The sequence below is a fragment of the Gymnogyps californianus genome, unplaced genomic scaffold (assembly GCF_018139145.2).
Source record: "Gymnogyps californianus isolate 813 unplaced genomic scaffold, ASM1813914v2 HiC_scaffold_108, whole genome shotgun sequence".
Classification (NCBI taxonomy): domain Eukaryota; kingdom Metazoa; phylum Chordata; class Aves; order Accipitriformes; family Cathartidae; genus Gymnogyps; species Gymnogyps californianus.
This window is the reverse complement of record NW_026113989.1, coordinates 84,250-102,886: the sequence shown is the minus strand read 5'-3', so window position 1 is coordinate 102,886 and position 18,637 is coordinate 84,250. Positions and strand designations below refer to the sequence as shown.

Genomic DNA, 18,637 nt, shown 5'->3' with positions numbered 1-18,637 from the left:
TGTTACCTGACCCCCTTCCGGTGCCTGCAGTTCACTCAGGCAGAAGTGGATCCCAACATGCAAGGGAAACGTTTCTCATCTGTGCTTGCTTCTAGATGAGGGCGGTGGCAACGGTTATCCAGCTTCTCGGCTGGACGTTGGTTTGGAGCCCTTGCGGCACCCTGGAGGTACGTTCTCCATGTCCCTTTCCTTGAAACAATACCCACTGACAATGTGGCAACAGCTTAGTCACGTGCAATTTGCCTTAAGATCCTCTCAAGGTCGACGGCTTCCCGACTTCTTGGTCTATTCCTGTCCTCGAGCCTGAGAGCAATCCCACAGGTAAGTCAGTGGGAGGAAGGCGCATCTACCTTTTCATCTTCTTGCCGTCTGACATGCAAGTTGCTCCTTCCGTGGCCAAGGCGCAGACATGGAGAAGAGCAGAGAGGGAACGGGTCAGGCTCAGAGATGTGCTTCGGGGCGCTTTGCCTGGCGAAGCTGTCTTTGCCGGCCCCTCGGAGCCTGAGCTGCTCCCGGTGCCGGCTGCCAAGCCAGCGGGCTTGTTGGGGTTGAGTTTAGAGCTGGTGTGAGCTCCAGGGAGCCCCTTCTCCCGGCAGCTCCCTGCGTGGTTCGTTTTGCCCCAGCATGGTGCCATTGCAGGCACGCGGTAACTCCTTGCACCATGCTCCTGAGTGGAAGGGAGAGATGAGTGCCGTGGAGTAATCCCGTCTTTGAATTGCACTCGCTGCCACTCTGATCTGAAGAAGTATCTGGAACTGTGTCACGGGAGCTGTTCTGTCCTGCGCTTCTTTGCAGCCATGCCTGTGGTGACAGTGATCCAGCTTCCCGGCTGGGTTCCAGGACTGAGCCTCTGGGAGATGGCATGGGTACGTCATCATGGCTTTTTCCTCCCTTTGAGAGCTGCCAGCTCAAAGCCCAAAGGTCAGCCAGCCGGGCGGCTCGGCAGGTGTGAGGACGGAGACGTGCACGTGTGTGCCCTCTCCTTGCGTGATCCCCTTACCGCTTCTGCCGTTCAGTTCTGCCGATGTCGATCACATAGATGACGGAAGCTTCTCTGCGTGTTTAGTTACAGAAGTGCCCGTAGGGAGGACTCTTCCAGCTCCTCGGCTGGACGCTCCGTTACAGCCCAGCTGGCATCGCAGGGGTGAGTAGTCTGTCTCTGCTGAGAGCTGTCACAGGCTGAGCAGTGGGTTTCTGTAATGTATTCATGTGAAACTGAACCAAATACTTTCTGTTAAGGTCCTCCAAGAGCAAAGTCCCAAGCCGAAGGAGGAAAAAAGTCCCCGGAGCCATCTGAAGTCCTGAGGCAGATGCTGGAGGAACTGGAGAGAGGACACGGTGGGTACATTTCACACTGCCTTAGCCGTGGGACTCGGCGACCGGAGGTTTTAGATACATGTTGGGACACGCTGTAGCCTGCACAGTGGGAAGGGGTCGATCAGAGCCTCGCAGCAGCGATGCTGGGCTTCCCACCTTGCAGGCGGTGGCGAGCCACAGAGACGGTGCAGAGCCTCTGCTGCCAGTTGGGTTCAAGCCGAGCGCCAGGGGCAGCTGCTGCCCCACTTTTACCAGTACGGCTCAGAGCTGCTTTGTGCAGATGGCGGTAGGCAGATTTGAGCTGCTCCCAGCAGCTCAGGCGTGGCTGTGGTTTGGAGCAGTGACTAGGCGCAGCCCAAAAGCCCAGGCGTTTTTTCTAAACCTGATCGATGTCTTTGAGAAGTGTTGCCTCCTGAAGATGCCATCTCCCTGACGGGGAACGGTTCCATCTGATCCAACTGTCCCGCTTGCTTTCTCAAGAGTCGGAACGAGAGGCTGTGCAGAAGGAGGCGTTTCCGGAAGGAAGCGGTGGCTCGCTGCCAGTCTCTGCCAAAGGAACGGAGGCGATGCAAGCCACCGGCACGCCAGGTAATTGCTGTCCCCGCTCAGCCGGTGTCACCCATCAGGATTGCTGTGTGCCAGCAGGCTCTTCCCCGGTGCCCGCTCTTGCACCTCACGTCAGCAGCCAAAGCTGAAAGTGTTTTGGGGTCGAGGCATCTGCAGCACGTTCCGCAGGTGATGGGAAATGGGACTCTTAATCGAATGTACCTCCCGCGGTGGCTGCATCCCAGAGTCCCTAGAGGCCCAAGGAGGGCAGCACAGAGCGGGATCCCTCCCGTGAGCTGAGGTCCAGAGCGATGCCCTGACTCCCAGATCGGGCAGGGGCTTCGAGGGAACCTCCCCGTCCTCCTCCATCCTCTGTGCCTGAGCCCTGCTGAGGCTTTACCTGTCTCTGCTTTTTGGCAGCGCTGTCAAAGCCCGGAGAAGACCACCACGGCGGCGTATATGAATTTTTTCGAACGGACTCAGGTACTGAGCAGTCTTGCGGGGTCCCTAAGTGGGAGACGCGTCCCAAAACTGGGAGCGGCTGCAAGCAGTGCCCATGCTGGAGAAAAGGCAGAAGGGGAGAACAAGGCCGGTGTCTCCTCAGAGGGCCTGACGCCGTCCCCTCGGGGTGTGGGAGCTGGCCCGGCGGGAGGGAGAGTTGGGGGTGGCATGCCTGCTGCAGGGATGGTTGTGTGTCCGTGTCCCTCGAAGGAGCGACTGGTCAAGCAGCTGCGCTCCCCCCCGGCTGCTCTCCTTCTGGCCTGCCGAGTTTTGTTCGCTGGGACAACCTGTCCCAAAGGGTGGGAGCGTGCCTCCAGGCACCAGCTCCGGGGGGAAACAGAGAACTTCCCGGCCATATCAAACGTGCTGCAAGCTTACCACAGTGGTGCACAGGACGGCCTAACGTTCCACAATTGCTCCTCCAGATGTGGTCGGCGAGAGAACCACAAGTGTTTACAGTCCCCAGAGCAATGCCCAGAGCTCCGCAAGCGTCTTCTGTCCTCAAGACGTGCGAAGGAACTGTATGATAGGCACAGCAGCACTCCTGATTTCCCTGCCACTTGCGATACTGTTGTGCTGTGTCGTGATCGGCGGCGGAGGAAGAGAAAACAGTGAGTCATTGATTTTCCCCCCCACTGCTTCCTTCGATGGCTGCTTGTGGCCACGAAGCCTTTCTAGTCAGGCTGCTGTGGAGTGGCGAGTGAGCGGTTTGGCCAGAAAACTCTGCGGAGGTTTCTGCTGCTGTCAGGTGCTTTAATTGGCCTCTTAAGTCCCTGGGCCTTCCTCTCGGGAGCCCGCTCTGCCTGGAGCCAGCGTTAGCTCAAAGTGGCCCTGCCCGGACAAGAGCAGCCCCCAGGAGCGACAGGCAGAGGCAAAGCAAGGTCAGGACGAGAAAGCGCGGGGGACGAGATTGCCCTAGACAGCGAGAGGCGCCCTCGCGCCCGCTCCTGACCAGCGAACCTGCCCGGAGGATTCCCCTGCTTGGTGGTGCCATGAGGTGCAGGCATCCACCTCAGCCAAGGCGTGCCAGCAGCTCCGCCCGTGGTGGTGAGCCTTGCCAGCTCTGGGCCGTGCTGTGGAGCACAGTCCCTGTGTCCCGTCTGCAGCTGAGGGCCTCAGCGGCCTCCTCTCTCCACAGGCGCCTCTCTGCAGCTTCAGGAGCCCAGCGGGAAAGCGGCGGCTGGCCCTCCGCGCCCGGACAGCCGCACCAGCCACACCAGCCGCCCCGGCACCCCCTGAGAGCTGGACGCAACGCCAGCAGCCGCCGCTCCGGCCCTGCAAAACCGGCGCGCCCGCCCTCTCCCACGGCCCCCGCGGCCCCCCCAGCCCGGCTCCGGCTCCCCAGCTGCTGCGGAACCAGCCCAGCGCCTTCCAGCCCCAGCCCCAACCAAAACGGCCCCCCCGCCCCCCGAGCCCCGTGGTGGGGCCCTACGGCAAGGGCTGAAGGCGGCCCCCGCCAGGGTAGGGGTTGGGGGGGCACTGACCAAAACAGCCACCCTTAACCCCCAGCACACTGGCAAAGAAATTAAAAGACGACGATAAAGCTGATGGATCTTTAGTCTTTCACCTAATGACACACACTAGCAGCAGGTCTAGCATGAAAATACATTCAGGTTCTAAGCTCCCTGCCTTTTCCTTTGCTTACAAGTGTGCAAGAAAGAGCTCCTGAAACAAAATTAATTTGGCATCCTTTGGCAATCGTGTAAGTGTTAGTGTCGAAAGCCTGAGGACACCAGACACCTTTTGAACTGAAGGCAGGTGATTTTCTCAGAAAACACGAATGTCCTGCAGAGGACGCACCCCCGACACACAGCTACAGGGATCAGCCGTTTCTCTCCAAATAGAGAGGGACAGAGCTCTCGCACAAGTGTCCGGGTGGCACCTAGAGCAAACCCCGCGAGGCACCAGCACTGGCTGCGCCCCATGCCCGGGCGCCAGCCGTGGGTGCCCCACGTGTCGGCAGGCAGGAGCCAGGCACGGGGCTCCTCCGACCGGCAGCGGGGCCCCGAGGGGCTGGGGGAGCCCACAACCATGGCCAGCAACAGACAGCGACACCAACCTGGCCGACGCACGGTGCGGGAGGCGGTGATGGGAGCCCCACCTGGCCAGTCTCAAGAGCACCTCCAGGGACACAAGCCTGACAAGCCAATGTCCTGGAGGCCAAACAAAGGGCCTCGCTAATTAATGGGCCCTGGGAGGGGCCTAATTGATGGGCCATCACCAATTGGGGGTGGCCAATTGGGCTTCACCCACAGGCAAGCACCCTAGGCCAGACTGACTTTTGGTTTGATGCAATCCTCCTGTTGAGAGAACAGCAGGGCTGGAGTCTTTTTTCCCCCTATTTGTCACAGACTCGTTGATAGCGTGCAGGGGACCTAACTTTAGACACCTCAGCTACTGACACCTGCTCCAGCCCCCTCATCACCTCTGTGGCCCTGCTCTGGACCCGCTCAAGCAGGTCCATGTCTTTCTTCTGCTCTTGACCACTGTACACCCCACGGATGAAAACCAGGGGAGAACCTCACCTAAAGTCAATGCAATAGAAAAGACCCAGCCTGTCTCTGTACAAAAGACCAAAGCAGAAAGGGGAAACTGGGGAGCACCCTCAGTCACCACTGAGTGTGAGAGGTGACGGAAGACGTGGTTGCCAGCTCCCCTTTCACGGCAATTGGTCGGGTTTCCCTCGTGAATTCCGCATGATTGTCCTCCGGGGTCTGTGTCAGGAGATGGGGGTGACACCGTATGACATGGGAGCCAGCGCAGGTTAGGCTGTGAGACTGGGGAGATGCTCGAACACAACGAGTTGGGCACAACCAGGCAAGTCCTTCCTTTTGATTCAGTTTGTGGTAGCGGAGAGACCAGGCACTCTCGGGCACTCAAGTTAATGGAACTTCTGCTCCACTCCACCCAAAACCACTCCGACCAATTCCTTCTTCCTCTGCCACATGCTTTCAGGGGCAAAAGCCACTTGACTTATCCTAACACATATTTCACACTCAGATTGACTCGCTCTTTGCAGTCAGTGCTCCCAGCACCTTGAATCATAGAATCATAGAATGGTTTGCATTGGGAGGGACCTTTAAAGGTCATCTAGTCCAACCGCCCCTGCCATGAGCAGGGCCATCTTCAACTAGATCACGTTGCTCAGAGCCCCGTCCAACCTGACCTTGAATGCTTCCAGGGACGGCGCATCTGCCACTCTCTGGGCAACCTGTGCCAGTGTTTCGCCACCCTCAGCGCAAAAAAATGTCCTGCTTATAGCTAGTCTGAATCTACCCTCTTCTAGTTTAAAACCATTACCCCTTGTCCTGTTGCAACAGGCCCTACTAAAAACTCGGGTCCCCATCTTTCTTATAAGCCCCCTTTACGTACTGAAAGGCTGCAATCAGGTCTCCCGGAGCCTTCTCTTCTCCAGGCTGAACAACCGCAGCTCGCTCTGCTTTTCTTCCCAGGAGAAGGTCTCACCAGAGCGGAGTAGAGGGGCAGAATCCCCTCCCTCGACCTGCTGGCCACGCTGCTTTTGATGCAGCCCAGGATACGGGTGGCGTTCTGGGCAGCGAGCGCACGTTGCCGGCTCACGTCCAGCTTTTCGTCCACCAGTACTCCCCGAGTCCTTCTCGGCAGGGCTGCTCTCAATCCCTTCATCCCCCAGCCTGTATTGATACCGGGGCTTGCCGCGACCCAGGTGCAGGACCTTGCACTTGGCCTTGTTGAACCTCACGAGGTTCACGTGGGCCCGCTTCTCGAGCTTGTCCAGCTCCCTCTGGATGGCATCCCGTCCCTCGGGCGTGCTGTCAACCGCACCACTCAGCTTGGTGTCTCCTGCAAACTTGCTGAGGGTGCACTCGATGCCCCTGTCTATGTCGTTGATGAAGATATTAAACAGTACTGGTCCCCTGAGGGACACCGCTCGTCACCGATCTCCGTCCGCGCATCGAGCCGTTGAGCACTACCCTCTGGATGCGACCATCCGACCACTTCCTTATCCACCGAACAGTCCGTCCATCAGGTCCAACTGAGAGAGGAGGATGTTGGGGGGACTGTGTCAAAGGCCTTACAGAAGTCCAGACAGATGACATGGGTAGCTCTTCCCTCGTCCACTGATGTAGTCACTCCATCAGCGAAGGCCACTGGGTTGGTCGGGCAGCCTATACCCACCAGCTGCTCTCTCGAGGCTTCCTTTTGCATGTCAAATAATTTAAGAGACTATTTTTACTGTTTTATTGATTGACTTTGCTCTTTGAGGACCCTGACAGAAAGGATTCCCTTCAATTTCACATGAAGAAGAAATGGAAAAGTAAAGGCTTCATCTTTCCCGTGAAACAAAAGTGACTCGTTAGCCCTGGGGTCCCCCAAGGTGCCAAACTGGGCTCCAGCCTGCCAGCTGCCTCCAGGAGGGGATCTTGCACTTGTCTCGACACTGAAATCACTCCCTCTTCAGCCTCCTGAGCTGTTGGTAACAGCACCCGAGGAGGTCAGCACTCCCTTGGCTGTGGTTTCCTGCCGTTCTGGGGACTGTGAGCTCCTCACCGCCCCTCTGACAGTGCCCGGAAAACAGCGCAGAGCTGGGGGCTCAGCCCCGGGTGGGACTGTGTCCCAGCCCTTGGACGGAGCTGCCCGACGGGACGGGCTCCCCAACCCGGGAAGGCAGCTCCCCTGGCTGTGCTCCAGTGCCCCTCCACGAGCACCTGAGAGCCATCCCCACGCAGCCTCGGCCTGGCTGTGAGGTCACAGCGGGGCTGTGAGGTCACAGAGCCCCACGATGCCGCGCCAGTCATAAGCACTGACCGCTCAGCCCCGGCCCAGACTACTGCAGCAGCAGCAGCAGCAAGCAGCAGCAGCAGCAGCAGCAGCAGCAGCATGGTGCGAGCACAGGGGGCCATGGCCCCTGCCCGCCACCTCCTCCTCCTCCTCCTGGTGGCCCTGCATGCCAGGGCTGCTCCATGGCGAGCGCGGGGAGCAGGTAAGCGGGTGGTGCTGGTGCAGCCTTTCACAGGCCGGTGGGCTCTTCTGCCCGAGGAGCATGGATGATGGTTTTTTTCCTCCGGTGCTTTCGCGAGGGCTTCCTCTGTGTGCGTGAGAGCTCTCCCGGTAAGAAAGCGCCAGGGGGCCGTACGTTGGTCCATCCGCTCGTCGAGGGGTGTTGCCCATGGCCTGGAAAGAGTGTGTGGAGAGCTGCAAGGAGCCAGCCAAGAGGTCACCAGGCCCCTCTGCCGCTTTGGCAATCTCCACCTACGTCTGGCTCCCACGTTGTTACCTGACCCCCTTCCGGTGCCTGCAGTTCACTCAGGCAGAAGTGGATCCCAACATGCAAGGGAAACGTTTCTCATCTGTGCTTGCTTCTAGATGAGGGCGGTGGCAACGGTTATCCAGCTTCTCGGCTGGACGTTGGTTTGGAGCCCTTGCGGCACCCTGGAGGTACGTTCTCCATGTCCCTTTCCTTGAAACAATACCCACTGACAATGTGGCAACAGCTTAGTCACGTGCAATTTGCCTTAAGATCCTCTCAAGGTCGACGGCTTCCCGACTTCTTGGTCTATTCCTGTCCTCGAGCCTGAGAGCAATCCCACAGGTAAGTCAGTGGGAGGAAGGCGCATCTACCTTTTCATCTTCTTGCCGTCTGACATGCAAGTTGCTCCTTCCGTGGCCAAGGCGCAGACATGGAGAAGAGCAGAGAGGGAACGGGTCAGGCTCAGAGATGTGCTTCGGGGCGCTTTGCCTGGCGAAGCTGTCTTTGCCGGCCCCTCGGAGCCTGAGCTGCTCCCGGTGCCGGCTGCCAAGCCAGCGGGCTTGTTGGGGTTGAGTTTAGAGCTGGTGTGAGCTCCAGGGAGCCCCTTCTCCCGGCAGCTCCCTGCGTGGTTCGTTTTGCCCCAGCATGGTGCCATTGCAGGCACGCGGTAACTCCTTGCACCATGCTCCTGAGTGGAAGGGAGAGATGAGTGCCGTGGAGTAATCCCATCTTTGAATTGCACTCGCTGCCACTCTGATCTGAAGAAGTATCTGGAACTGTGTCACGGGAGCTGTTTCTGTCCTGCGCTTCTTTGCAGCCATGCCTGTGGGTGACAGTGATCCAGCTTCCCGGCTGGGTTCCAGGACTGAGCCTCCGGGAGATGGCATGGGTACGTCATCATGGCTTTTTCCTCCCTTTGAGAGCTGCCAGCTCAAAGCCCAAAGGTCAGCCAGCCGGGCGGCTCGGCAGGTGTGAGGACGGAGACGTGCACGTGTGTGCCCTCTCCTTGCGTGATCCCTTACCGCTTCTGCCGTTCAGTTCTGCCGATGTCGATCACAATAGATGACGGAAGCTTCTCTGCGTGTTTAGTTACAGAAGTGCCCGTAGGGAGGACTCTTCCAGCTCCTCGGCTGGACGCTCCATTACAGCCCAGCTGGCATCGCAGGGGTGAGTAGTCTGTCTCTGCTGAGAGCTGTCACAGGCTGAGCAGTGGGTTTCTGTAATGTATTCATGTGAAACTGAACCAAATACTTTCTGTTAAGGTCCTCCAAGAGCAAAGTCCCAAGCCGAAGGAGGAAAAAAGTCCCCGGAGCCATCTGAAGTCCTGAGGCAGATGCTGGAGGAACTGGAGAGAGGACCGGTGGGTACATTTCACATCTGCCTTAGCCGTGGAACTCGGCGACCGGAGGTTTTAGATACATGTTGGGACACGCTGTAGCCCTGCACAGTGGGAAGGGGTCGATCAGAGCCTCGCAGCAGCGATGCTGGGCTTCCCACCTTGCAGGCGGTGGCGAGCCACAGAGACGGTGCAGAGCCTCTGCTGCCAGTTGTGGTTCAAGCCGAGCGCCAGGGGCAGCTGCTGCCCCACTTTTACCAGTACGGCTCAGAGCTGCTTTGTGCAGATGGCGGTAGGCAGATTTGAGCTGCTCCCAGCAGCTCAGGCGTGGCTGTGGTTTGGAGCAGTGACTAGGCGCAGCCCCAAAAGCCCAGGCGTTTTTTCTAAACCTGATCGATGTCTTTGAGAAGTGTTGCCTCCTGAAGATGCCATCTCCCTGACGGGGAACGGTTCCATCTGATCCAACTGTCCCGCTTGCTTTCTCAAGAGTCGGAACGAGAGGCTGTGCAGAAGGAGGCGTTTCCGGAAGGAAGCGGTGGCTCGCTGCCAGTCTCTGCCAAAGGAACGGAGGCGATGCAAGCCACCGGCACGCCAGGTAATTGCTGTCCCCCGCTCAGCCGGTGTCACCCATCAGGATTGCTGTGTGCCAGCAGGCTCTTCCCCCGGTGCCCGCTCTTGCACCTCACGTCAGCAGCCAAAGCTGAAAGTGTTTGGGGTCGAGGCATCTGCAGCACGTTCCGCAGGTGATGGGAAATGGGACTCTTAATCGAATGTACCTCCCGCGGTGGCTGCATCCCAGAGTCCCTAGAGGCCAAGGCCCAAGGGCAGCACAGAGCGGGATCCCTCCCGTGAGCTGAGGTCCAGAGCGATGCCCTGACTCCCAGATCGGGCAGGGGCTTCGAGGGAACCTCCCCGTCCTCCTCCATCCTCTGTGCCTGAGCCCTGCTGAGGCTTTACCTGTCATCTCTGCTTTTTGGCAGCGCTGTCAAAGCCCGGAGAAGACCACCACGGCGGCGTATATGAATTTTTTTCGAACGGACTCAGGTACTGAGCAGTCTTGCCGGGGTCCCTAAGTGGGAGACGCGTCCCAAAACTGGGAGCGGCTGCAAGCAGTGCCCATGCTGGAGAAAAGGCAGAAGGGGAGAACAAGGCTCCGGTGTCTCCTCAGAGGGCCTGACGCCGTCCCCCTCGGGGTGTGGGAGCTGGCCCAGCGGGAGGGAGAGTTGGGGGTGGCATGCCTGCTGCAGGGATGGTTTGTGTCCGTGTCCCTCGAAGGAGCGACTGGTCAAGCAGCTGCGCTCCCCCCCCGGGCTCTCCTTCTGGCCCTGCCGAGTTTTGTTCGCTGGGACAACCTGTCCCAAAGGGTGGGAGCGTGCCTCCAGGCACCAGCTCCGGGGGAAACAGAGAACTTCCGGCCACATCAAACGTGCTGCAAGCTTACCAGTGGTGCACAGGACGGGCCTAATACGTTCCAAAATTGCTCCTCCAGTGTGGTCGGCGAGAGAACCACAAGTGTTTACAGTTCCCCAGAGCAATGCCCAGAGCTCGCAAGCGTCTTCTGTCCTCAAGACGTGCGAAGGAACTGTATTGATAGCACAGCAGCACTCCTGATTTCCCTGCCACTTGCGATACTGTTGTGCTGTGTCGTGATCCGGCGGCGGAGGAAGAGAAAACAGTGAGTCATTGATTTTCCCCCCCACTGCTTCCTTCGATGGCTGCTTGTGCCACGAAGCCTTTCTAGTCAGGCTGCTGTGGAGTAGGCGAGTGAGCGGTTGGCCAGAAAACTCTGCGGAGGTTTCTGCTGCTGTCAGGTGCTTTAATTGGCCTCTTAAGTCCTGGGCCTTCCTCTCGGGAGCCCGCTCTGCCTGGAGCCAGCGTTAGCTCAAAGTGGCCCTGCCCGGACAAGAGCAGCCCCCAGGAGCGACAGGCAGAGGCAAAGCAAGGTCAGGACGAGAAAGCGCGGGGGACGAGATTGCCCTAGACAGCGAGAGGTGCCCTCGCGCCCGCTCCTGACCAGCGAACCTGCCCGGAGGATTCCCCCTGCTTGGTGGTGCCATGAGGTGCAGGCATCCACCTCAGCCAAGGCGTGCCAGCAGCTCCGCCCGTGGTGGTGAGCCTTGCCAGCTCTGGCCGTGCTGTGGAGCCACAGTCCCTGTGTCCCGTCTGCAGCTGAGGGCCTCAGCGGCCTCCTCTCTCACACGGCGCCTCTCTGCAGCTTCAGGAGCCCCAGCGGGAAAGCGCGGCCCTGGCCCTCGCGCGCCCGGACAGCCGCACCAGCCACACCAGCCGCCCCGGCACCCCTGAGAGCTGGACGCAACGCCAGCAGCCGCCGCTCCGGCCTGCAAAACCGGCGCGCCCGCCCTCCCCACGGCCCCCGCGGCCCCCCAGCCCGGCTCCGGCTCCCCAGCTGCTGCGGAACCAGCCCAGCGCCTTCCAGCCCCAGCCCCAACCAAAACGGCCCCCGCCCCCCGAGCCCCGTGGTGGGGCCCTACGGCAAGGGCTGAAGGCGGCCCCCGCCAGGGTAGGGGTTGGGGGGGCACTGACCAAACAGCCACCCTTAACCCCCAGCACACTGGCAAAGAAATTAAAAGACGACGATAAAGCTGATGGATCTTTAGTCTTTCACCTAATGACACACACTAGCAGCAGGTCTAGCATGAAAATACATTCAGGTTCTAAGCTCCCTGCCTTTTCCTTTGCTTACAAGTGTGCAAGAAAGAGCTCCTGAAACAAAATTAATTTGGCATCCTTTGGCAATCGTGTAAGTGTTAGTGTCGAAAGCCTGAGGACACCAGACACCTTTTGAACTGAAGGCAGGTGATTTTCTCAGAAAACACGAATGTCCTGCAGAGGACGCACCCCCGACACACAGCTACAGGGATCAGCCGTTTCTCTCCAAATAGAGAGGGACAGAGCTCTCGCACAAGTGTCCGGGTGGCACCTAGAGCAAACCCCGCGAGGCACCAGCACTGGCTGCGCCCCATGCCCGGGCGCAGCCGTGGGTGCCCACGGTGTCGGCAGGCAGGAGCCAGGCACGGGGCTCCTCCGACCGGCAGCGGGGCCCCGAGGGGCTGGGGGAGCCCACAACCATGGCCAGCAACAGACAGCGACACCAACCTGGCTGACGCACGGTGCGGGAGGCGGTGATGGGAGCCCGACCTGGCCAGTCTCAAGAGCACCTCCAGGGACACAAGCCTGACAAGCCAATGTCCTGGAGGCCAAACAAAGGGCCTCGCTAATTAATGGGCCCTGGGAGGGGCCTAATTGATGGGCCATCACCAATTGGGGGTGGCCAATTGGGCTTCACCCACAGGCAAGGCACCCTAGGCCAGACTGACTTTTGGTTTGATGCAATCCTCCTGTTGAGAGAACAGCAGGGCTGGAGTCTTTTTTCCCCCTATTTGTCACAGACTCGTTGATAGCGTGCAGGGGACCTAACTTAGACACCTCAGCTACTGACACCTGCTCCAGCCCCCTCATCACCTCTGTGGCCCTGCTCTGGACCCGCTCAAGCAGGTCCATGTCTGTCTTCTGCTCTTGACCACTGTACACCCCACGGATGAAAACCAGGGGAGAACCTCACCTAAAGTCAATGCAATAGAAAAGACCCAGCCTGTCTCTGTACAAAAGACCAAAGCAGAAAGGGGAAACTGGGGAGCACCCTCAGTCACCACTGAGTGTGAGAGGTGACGGAAGACGTGGTTGCCAGCTCCCCTTTCACGGCAATTGGTCGGGTTTCCCTCGTGAATTCCTCATGATTGTCCTCCGGGGTCTGTGTCAGGAGATGGGGTGACACCGTATGACATGGGAGCCAGCGCAGGTTAGGGCTGTGAGACTGGGGAGATGCTCGAACACAACGAGTTGGGCACAACCAGGCAAGTCCTTCCTTTTGATTCAGTTTGTGGTAGCGGAGAGACCAGGCACTCTCGGGCACTCAAGTTAATGGAACTTCTGCTCCACTCCACCCAAAACCACTCCGACCAATTCCTTCTTCCTCTGCCACATGCTTTCAGGGGCAAAAGCCACTTGACTTATCCTAACACATATTTCACACTCAGATTGACTCGCTCTTTGCAGTCAGTGCTCCCAGCACCTTGAATCATAGAATCATAGAATGGTTTGCATTGGGAGGGACCTTTAAAGGTCATCTAGTCCAACCGCCCCTGCCATGAGCAGGGCCATCTTCAACTAGATCACGTTGCTCAGAGCCCCGTCCAACCTGACCTTGAATGCTTCCAGGGACGGGCATCTGCCACCTCTCTGGGCAACCTGTGCCAGTGTTTCGCCACCCTCAGCGCAAAAAAATGTCCTGCTTATAGCTAGTCTGAATCTACCCTCTTCTAGTTTAAAACCATTACCCCTTGTCCTGTTGCAACAGGCCCTACTAAAAACTCGGTCCCCATCTTTCTTATAAGCCCCCTTTCAAGTACTGAAAGGCTGCAATCAGGTCTCCCGGAGCCTTCTCTTCTCCAGGCTGAACAACCGCAGCTCGCTCTGCTTTTCTTCCCAGGAGAAGGTCTCACCAGAGCGGAGTAGAGGGGCAGAATCCCCTCCCTCGACCTGCTGGCCACGCTGCTTTTGATGCAGCCCAGGATACGGGTGGCGTTCTGGGCAGCGAGCGCACGTTGCCGGCTCACGTCCAGCTTTTCGTCCACCAGTACTCCCCGAGTCCTTCTCGGCAGGGCTGCTCTCAATCCCTTCATCCCCCAGCCTGTATTGATACCGGGGCTTGCCGCGACCCAGGTGCAGGACCTTGCACTTGGCCTTGTTGAACCTCACGAGGTTCACGTGGGCCCGCTTCTCGAGCTTGTCCAGCTCCCTCTGGATGGCATCCCGTCCCTCGGGCGTGCTGTCAACCGCACCACTCAGCTTGGTGTCTCCTGCAAACTTGCTGAGGGTGCACTCGATGCCCTGTCTATGTCGTTGATGAAGATATTAAACAGTACTGGTCCCCTGAGGGACACCGCTCGTCACCGATCTCCGTCCGCGCATCGAGCCGTTGAGCACTACCCTCTGGATGCGACCATCCGACCACTTCCTTATCCACCGAACAGTCCGTCCATCAGGTCCAACTGAGAGAGGAGGATGTTGGGGGGACTGTGTCAAAGGCCTTACAGAAGTCCAGACAGATGACATGGGTAGCTCTTCCCTCGTCCACTGATGTAGTCACTCCATCAGCGAAGGCCACTGGGTTGGTCGGGCAGCCTATACCCACCAGCTGCTCTCTCGAGGCTTCCTTTTGCATGTCAAATAATTTAAGAGACTATTTTTCTGTTTTATTGATTGACTTTGCTCTTTGAGGACCCTGACAGAAAGGATTCCTTCAATTTCACATGAAGAAGAAATGGAAAAGTAAAGGCTTCATCTTTCCCGTGAAACAAGAGTGACTCGTTAGCCCTGGGGTCCCCCAAGGCGCCAAACTGGGCTCCAGCCTGCCAGCTGCCTCCAGGAGGGGATCTTGCACTTGTCTCGACACTGAAATCACTCCCTCTTCAGCCTCCTGAGCTGTTGGTAACAGCACCCGAGGAGGTCAGCACTCCCTTGGCTGTGGTTTCCTGCCGTTCTGGGGACTGTGAGCTCCTCACCGCCCCTCTGACAGTGCCCGGAAAACAGCGCAGAGCTGGGGGCTCAGCCCCGGGTGGGACTGTGTCCCAGCCCTTGGACGGAGCTGCCCGACGGGACGGGCTCCCCAACCCGGGAGGGCAGCTCCCCTGGCTGTGCTCCAGTGCCCCTCCACGAGCACCTGAGAGCCATCCCCACGCAGCCTCGGCCTGGCTGTGAGGTCACAGCGGGGCTGTGAGGTCACAGAGCCCCACGATGCCGCGCCAGTCATAAGCACTGACCGCTCAGCCCCCGGCCCAGACTACTGCAGCAGCGCAGCAGCAGCAGCAGCAGCAGCGCCACAGCAGCAGCAGCAGCAGCAGCAGCAGCAGCAGCAGCAGCATGGTGCGAGCACAGGGGGCCATGGCCCCTGCCCGCCACCTCCTCCTCCTCCTCCTCTCCTGGTGGCCCTGCATGCCAGGGCTGCTCCGTGGCGAGCACGGGGAGCAGGTAAGCGGGTGGTGCTGGTGCAGCCTTTCACAGGCCGGCGGGCTCTTCTCCCCGAGGAGCGTGGATGATTTTTTTTCCTCCGGTGCTTTCGCGAGGGCTTCCTCTGTGTGCGTGAGAGCTCTCCCGGTAAGAAAGCGCCAGGGGGCCGTACGTTGGTCCATCCGCTCGTCGAGGGTGTTGCCCATGGCCTGGAAAGAGTGTGTGGAGAGCTGCAAGGAGCCAGCCAAGAGGTCACCAGGCCCCTCTGCCGCTTTGGCAATCTCCACCTACGTCTGGCTCCCACGTTGTTACCTGACCCCCTTCCGGTGCCTGCAGTTCACTCAGGCAGAAGTGGATCCCAACATGCAAGGGAAACGTTTCTCATCTGTGCTTGCTTCTAGATGAGGGCGGTGGCAACGGTTATCCAGCTTCTCGGCTGGACGTTGGTTTGGAGCCCTTGCGGCACCCTGGAGGTACGTTCTCCATGTCCCTTTCCTTGAAACAATACCCACTGACAATGTGGCAACAGCTTAGTCACGTGCAATTTGCCTTAAGATCCTCTCAAGGTCGACGGCTTCCCGACTTCTTGGTCTATTCCTGTCCTCGAGCCTGAGAGCAATCCCACAGGTAAGTCAGTGGGAGGAAGGCGCATCTACCTTTTCATCTTCTTGCCGTCTGACATGCAAGTTGCTCCTTCCGTGGCCAAGGCGCAGACATGGAGAAGAGCAGAGAGGGAACGGGTCAGGCTCAGAGATGTGCTTCGGGGCGCTTTGCCTGGCGAAGCTGTCTTTGCCAGCCCCTCGGAGCCTGAGCTGCTCCCGGTGCCGGCTGCCAAGCCAGCGGGCTTGTTGGGGTTGAGTTTAGAGCTGGTGTGACCTCCAGGGAGCCCCTTCTCCCGGCAGCTCCCTGCGTGGTTCGTTTTGCCCCAGCATGGTGCCATTGCAGGCACGCGGTAACTCCTTGCACCATGCTCCTGAGTGGAAGGGAGAGATGAGTGCCGTGGAGTAATCCCGTCTTTGAATTGCACTCGCTGCCACTCTGATCTGAAGAAGTATCTGGAACTGTGTCACGGGAGCTGTTCTGTCCTGCGCTTCTTTGCAGCCATGCCTGTGGGTGACAGTGATCCAGCTTCCCGGCTGGGTTCCAGGACTGAGCCTCTGGGAGATGGCATGGGTACGTCATCATGGCTTTTTCCTCCCTTTGAGAGCTGCCAGCTCAAAGCCCAAAGGTCAGCCAGCCGGGCGGCTCGGCAGGTGTGAGGACGGAGACGTGCACGTGTGTGCCCTCTCCTTGCGTGATCCCCTTACCGCTTCTGCCGTTCAGTTCTGCCGATGTCGATCACAAGATGACGGAAGCTTCTCTGCGTGTTTAGTTACAGAAGTGCCCGTAGGGAGGACTTTTCCAGCTCCTCGGCTGGATGCTGCGCTAGAGCCCAGCTGGCATCGCAGGGGTGAGTAGTCTGTCTCTGCTGACCTCACAGGCTGAGTGCTCGGTTTCTGTAATGTGTTCATGTGAAACTGAACCAAATACTTTCTGTTAAGGTCCTCCAAGAGCAAAGCCCCAAGCTGAAGGAGGAAAAAGTCCCCAGAGGCATCTGAAGTCCTGAGGCAGATGCTGGAGGAACTGGAGAGAGGACACGGTGGGTACATTTCACTCTGCCTTAGCCGTGGGAGTCAGCAACCGGAGGTTTTAGATAGACGTCGGGACACGCTGTAGCCTGCACAGCGGGAAGGGGTCGATCAGAGCCTCGCAGCAGCGATGCTGGGCTTCCCGCCTTGCAGGCGCTGGCGAGCCACAGAGACGGTGCAGAGCCTCTGCTGCCAGTTGGGGTTCCAGCCGAGCGCCAGCGGCAGCTGCTGCCCCACTTTTACCAGTACGGCTCGGAGCTGCTTTGTGCAGATGGCGGTAGGCAGATTTGAGCTGCTCCAGCAGCTCAGGCGTGGCTGTGGTTCGGAGCAGTGACTAGGCGCAGCCCCAAAAGCCCAGGCGTTTTTTCTAAGCCTGATCGATGTCTTTGAGAAGTGTTGCCTCCTGAAGATGCCATCTCCCTGACGGGGAACGGTTCCATCTGATCCAACTGTCCCGCTTGCTTTCTCAAGAGTCGGAACGAGAGGCTGTGCGGAAGGAGGCGTTTCCAGAAGGAAGCAGTGGCTCTCTACCAGTCTCTGCCAAAGAAACGGAGGCGATGAAAGCCACCGGCACGCCAGGTAATTGCTGTCCCATGCTCAGCCGGTGTCACCCATCAGGATCGCTGTGTGTCAGCAGGCTCTTCCCCCGGTGCCCGCTCTTGCACCTCACGTCAGCAGCCAAAGCTGAAAGTGTTTTGGGGTCGAGGCATCTGCAGCACGTTCCGCAGGTGATGGAAACGGGACTCTTAATCGAATGTACCTCCCGCGGTGGCTGCATCCCAGAGTCCCTAGAGGCCCAAGGCCCAAGGGCAGCACAGAGCGGGATCCCTCCCGTGAGCTGAGGTCCAGAGCGATGCCCTGACTCCCAGATCGGGCAGGGGCTTCGAGGGAACCTCCCCGTCCTCCTCCATCCTCTGTGCCTGAGCCCTGCTGAGGCTTTACCTGTCGTCTCTGCTTTTTGGCAGCGCTGTCAAAGCCCGGAGAAGACCACCACGGCGGCGTATATGAATTTTTTCGAACGGACTCAGGTACTGAGCAGTCTTGCTGGGGTCCCTAAGTGGGAGACGCGTCCCAAAACTGGGAGCGGCTGCAAGCAGTGCCCATGCTGGAGAAAAGGCAGAAGGGGAGAACAAGGCTCCGGTGTCTCCTCAGAGGGCCTGACGCCGTCCCCTCGGGGTGTGGGAGCTGGCCCGGCGGGAGGGAGAGTTGGGGGTGGCATGCCTGCTGCAGGGATGGTTTGTGTCCGTGTCCCTCGAAGGAGCGACTGGTCAAGCAGCTGCGCTCCCCCCGGGCTCTCCTTCTGGCCTGCCGAGTTTTGTTCGCTGGGACAACCTGTCCCAAAGGGTGGGAGCGTGCCTCCAGGCACCAGCTCCGGGGGAAACAGAGAACTTCCCGGCCATATCAAACGTGCTGCAAGCTTACCAGTGGTGCACAGGACGGCCTAACGTTCCAAATTGCTCCTCCAGATGTGGTCGGCGAGAGAACCACAAGTGTTTACAGTCCCCAGAGCAATGCCCAGAGCTCCGCAAGCGTCTTCTGTCCTCAAGACGTGCGAAGGAACTGTATGATAGGCACAGCAGCACTCCTGATTTCCCTGCCACTTGCGATACTGTTGTGCTGTGTCGTGATCCGGCGGCGGAGGAAGAGAAAACAGTGAGTCATTGATTTTCCCCCACTGCTTCCTTCGATGGCTGCTTGTGGCCACGAAGCCTTTCTAGTCAGGCTGCTGTGGAGTGGCGAGTGAGCGGTTGGCCAGAAAACTCTGCGGAGGTTTCTGCTGCTGTCAGGTGCTTTAATTGGCCTCTTAAGTCCTGGGCCTTCCTCTCGGGAGCCCGCTCTGCCTGGAGCCAGCGTTAGCTCAAAGTGGCCCTGCCCGGACAAGAGCAGCCCCCAGGAGCGACAGGCAGAGGCAAAGCAAGGTCAGGACGAGAAAGCGCGGGGGACGAGATTGCCCTAGACAGCGAGAGGCGCCCTCGCGCCCGCTCCTGACCAGCGAACCTGCCCGGAGGATTCCCCCTGCTTGGTGGTGCCATGAGGTGCAGGCGTCCA

At 59.0% G+C, this 18,637-nt stretch overlaps 1 protein-coding gene and 1 long non-coding RNA gene across 2 annotated transcripts in view; both read left to right on the top strand.

Moving 5' to 3' along the window:
- The window catches only part of LOC127027941 (uncharacterized), a 39,840-nt gene extending 22,195 nt beyond the window's left edge, over nucleotides 1–17,645 (top strand). The window contains exons 11-14 of the mRNA XM_050913795.1: nucleotides 1,067–1,144; nucleotides 1,240–1,338; nucleotides 17,060–17,167; nucleotides 17,554–17,645. Coding sequence (XP_050769752.1) covers nucleotides 1,067–1,144; nucleotides 1,240–1,338; nucleotides 17,060–17,167; nucleotides 17,554–17,645 — 377 coding nt within the window. The remainder of the gene's footprint in view (nucleotides 1–1,066; nucleotides 1,145–1,239; nucleotides 1,339–17,059; nucleotides 17,168–17,553) is intronic.
- On the top strand, nucleotides 8,415–16,535 carry LOC127027948 (uncharacterized). The gene is made up of 3 exons (XR_007767877.1): nucleotides 8,415–8,483; nucleotides 16,333–16,410; nucleotides 16,502–16,535. It is a non-coding gene; the product is annotated as an uncharacterized LOC127027948 (long non-coding RNA).
- Nucleotides 17,646–18,637: the final 992 nt, after the last annotated feature.